Consider the following 1,857-nt stretch of genomic DNA (forward strand, 5'->3'; position numbering starts at 1 on the left):
TTCTCTATTTGTATAAGTATAAATAGCTGAAATGTTTTGCATTGCCATTTGCATCATGCATTGAAATGAAGTACTCGATGTATGCACAACTTCCCATTCTGCCTTTCAAGAGAGCGGGTTACGTATTAATGATGGCTCGTTCAAAGGAAGACAATACTATAACCCTCGTTGCCTCAGCTGTCATTGTCTTTGTCGCTGGGATAATCATACACGCATTTGTCATTTTTGGGAACATCGTTGACTGGATGAGAGGAAGACCACTAGCTTCTACTGACCAGATTATCACCTCCCTCGAGATATCAAGGGCCATCTTCCTGTTATCCTGCTTGTTTGATGCCGTTTGGAACTTTTTAGTAAAAAGGGCGATAGCAGTTAGAATTCTCTTTCAGTTTGTCCGGGTTACTTCCAACTACTCCTGTGTGTGGTTTTTGACTCTGCTCTCCGTAGTCTTCTGCTTGAAGATTTCCATCTTCCACAATGTTTTCTTTCAATGTCTGAGGAGCGTCATATCTCCAAGAGTCACCCATCTGATTGTCGGTTCCGTGTTGATATCAGCCCTTGAGGCCTCGGTGAATATCTATATTGCTAACTTTGAATTGGCAAAAAATGAGACTGTTGATTTTACACTCGATTTCACCCATCTGAACGTTCAGCTTTTCTTGCTATGGAATATGACGCCATTCCTAATCTACCTCATGGCAGCTGTCCCTCTGATTGCCTATCTCTGTCTCCATGTCAGGAGAATGAAACGTGAAACCAAGACAACTCACCTGGATTCCTACTACAAGGCTATATGGTTTACCACCGTCTCTTTCTTCAGCTGTGTAATCCACATTTCTGTAAATGTTAATCCGGCCAATTTTGCTTCCGTCATTGACGTGGCTTGGCTTTATGTTGTTGTGAATATTCTTCCCATTTTTCATTCTATTTTCCTGATCTTTGCTGTTAACAAACTTCATAAACAGTTGTCCTGGATTCTTCAACAAGGGACCAAACGTTGCTCTGTTATTAGAGGTTCTGGGACCCGTTGTGACAATCATTGAAGATTTTCTGGGCTATTAGCTCACAATCTTTTCTTAGGTCAGATTGTAAAAATCTCTCATAGAAACAAATATGTTAGTTCATACCATTGTAGGGGATTGTTGGGTTGGTGTTGTGTCTAGTCTTTAAGTGTACAGTATGTTAGGAAATTAAAAAAAACAAGCAGTACGTCTCTGCAATTTTAGGCACAACTAATATAGTGGCTAATGAGACATTGCCAGTCTTCTAATTAATCAGACCACCGTTATGAAAGCTGTAAGTGTGACCCCGAGTACAACCATGTGCACAGCACAGATTTATGTGGATCTACGGTGGATGCCCGTGTGCTTTGTTGCATGTTTTACCATACAGCTGCTTCAGTCTTTTGTTGTCAGCTGTAAACTGCAATTTGTGTTGTGTTCAGTGGGTGTTATTGAGGTTAAAGTAACACGAGCAACAACATGAACATGCTCCATAGACATTTGGCTTAGAAGGTCTTGTAGGCAGTAATAGCACACATATAAAATGCATTGTTCGAAGTATCCTAATTGAATGCAATAAAGTAATTTTATGAATTGGTTTTGATTGTATTATGTTTATTGGAGACAGTATAAAAGAAGGAAGTATGCAGAGGAGATTATAAAAGGTGAGGGACAGTAATCTGCTGGGAAGAGTGATAGAGAAAAGACTCCTAAAGGGGGAGGTTGCATGCCAACACTCCACAAATCTGTCTTGGCCCAAATGTGCCTCTGCGTTCCATTATCACTTCTGTCATGTTTTAGTTTAGTCACACTCAGCAGTTCAATCTATTCTCCACTATTCCTGAGTCCTGTTTAC

At 40.3% G+C, this 1,857-nt stretch overlaps 1 protein-coding gene across 1 annotated transcript; it reads left to right on the top strand.

Annotated features, from left to right (window-relative positions):
- Positions 1-77: 77 nt before the first annotated feature.
- LOC108804225 (taste receptor type 2 member 19-like) lies at positions 78-1,043 on the top strand. Its single transcript, XM_018575973.1, has one exon. The coding sequence runs from the start codon at positions 78-80 to the stop codon at positions 1,041-1,043; it is 966 nt and encodes a 321-aa protein (XP_018431475.1).
- Positions 1,044-1,857: the final 814 nt, after the last annotated feature.

Source organism: Nanorana parkeri, unplaced genomic scaffold (assembly GCF_000935625.1).
Source record: "Nanorana parkeri isolate BGI_ZX_2015 unplaced genomic scaffold, ASM93562v1 scaffold7414, whole genome shotgun sequence".
Classification (NCBI taxonomy): Eukaryota; Metazoa; Chordata; class Amphibia; order Anura; family Dicroglossidae; genus Nanorana; species Nanorana parkeri.

Bases quoted from the DNA above. Each gene is read 5' to 3' on its own strand.
- LOC108804225 (XM_018575973.1), top strand. From the start codon at position 78: ATGTATGCACAACTTCCCATTCTGCCTTTCAAGAGAGCGGGTTACGTA.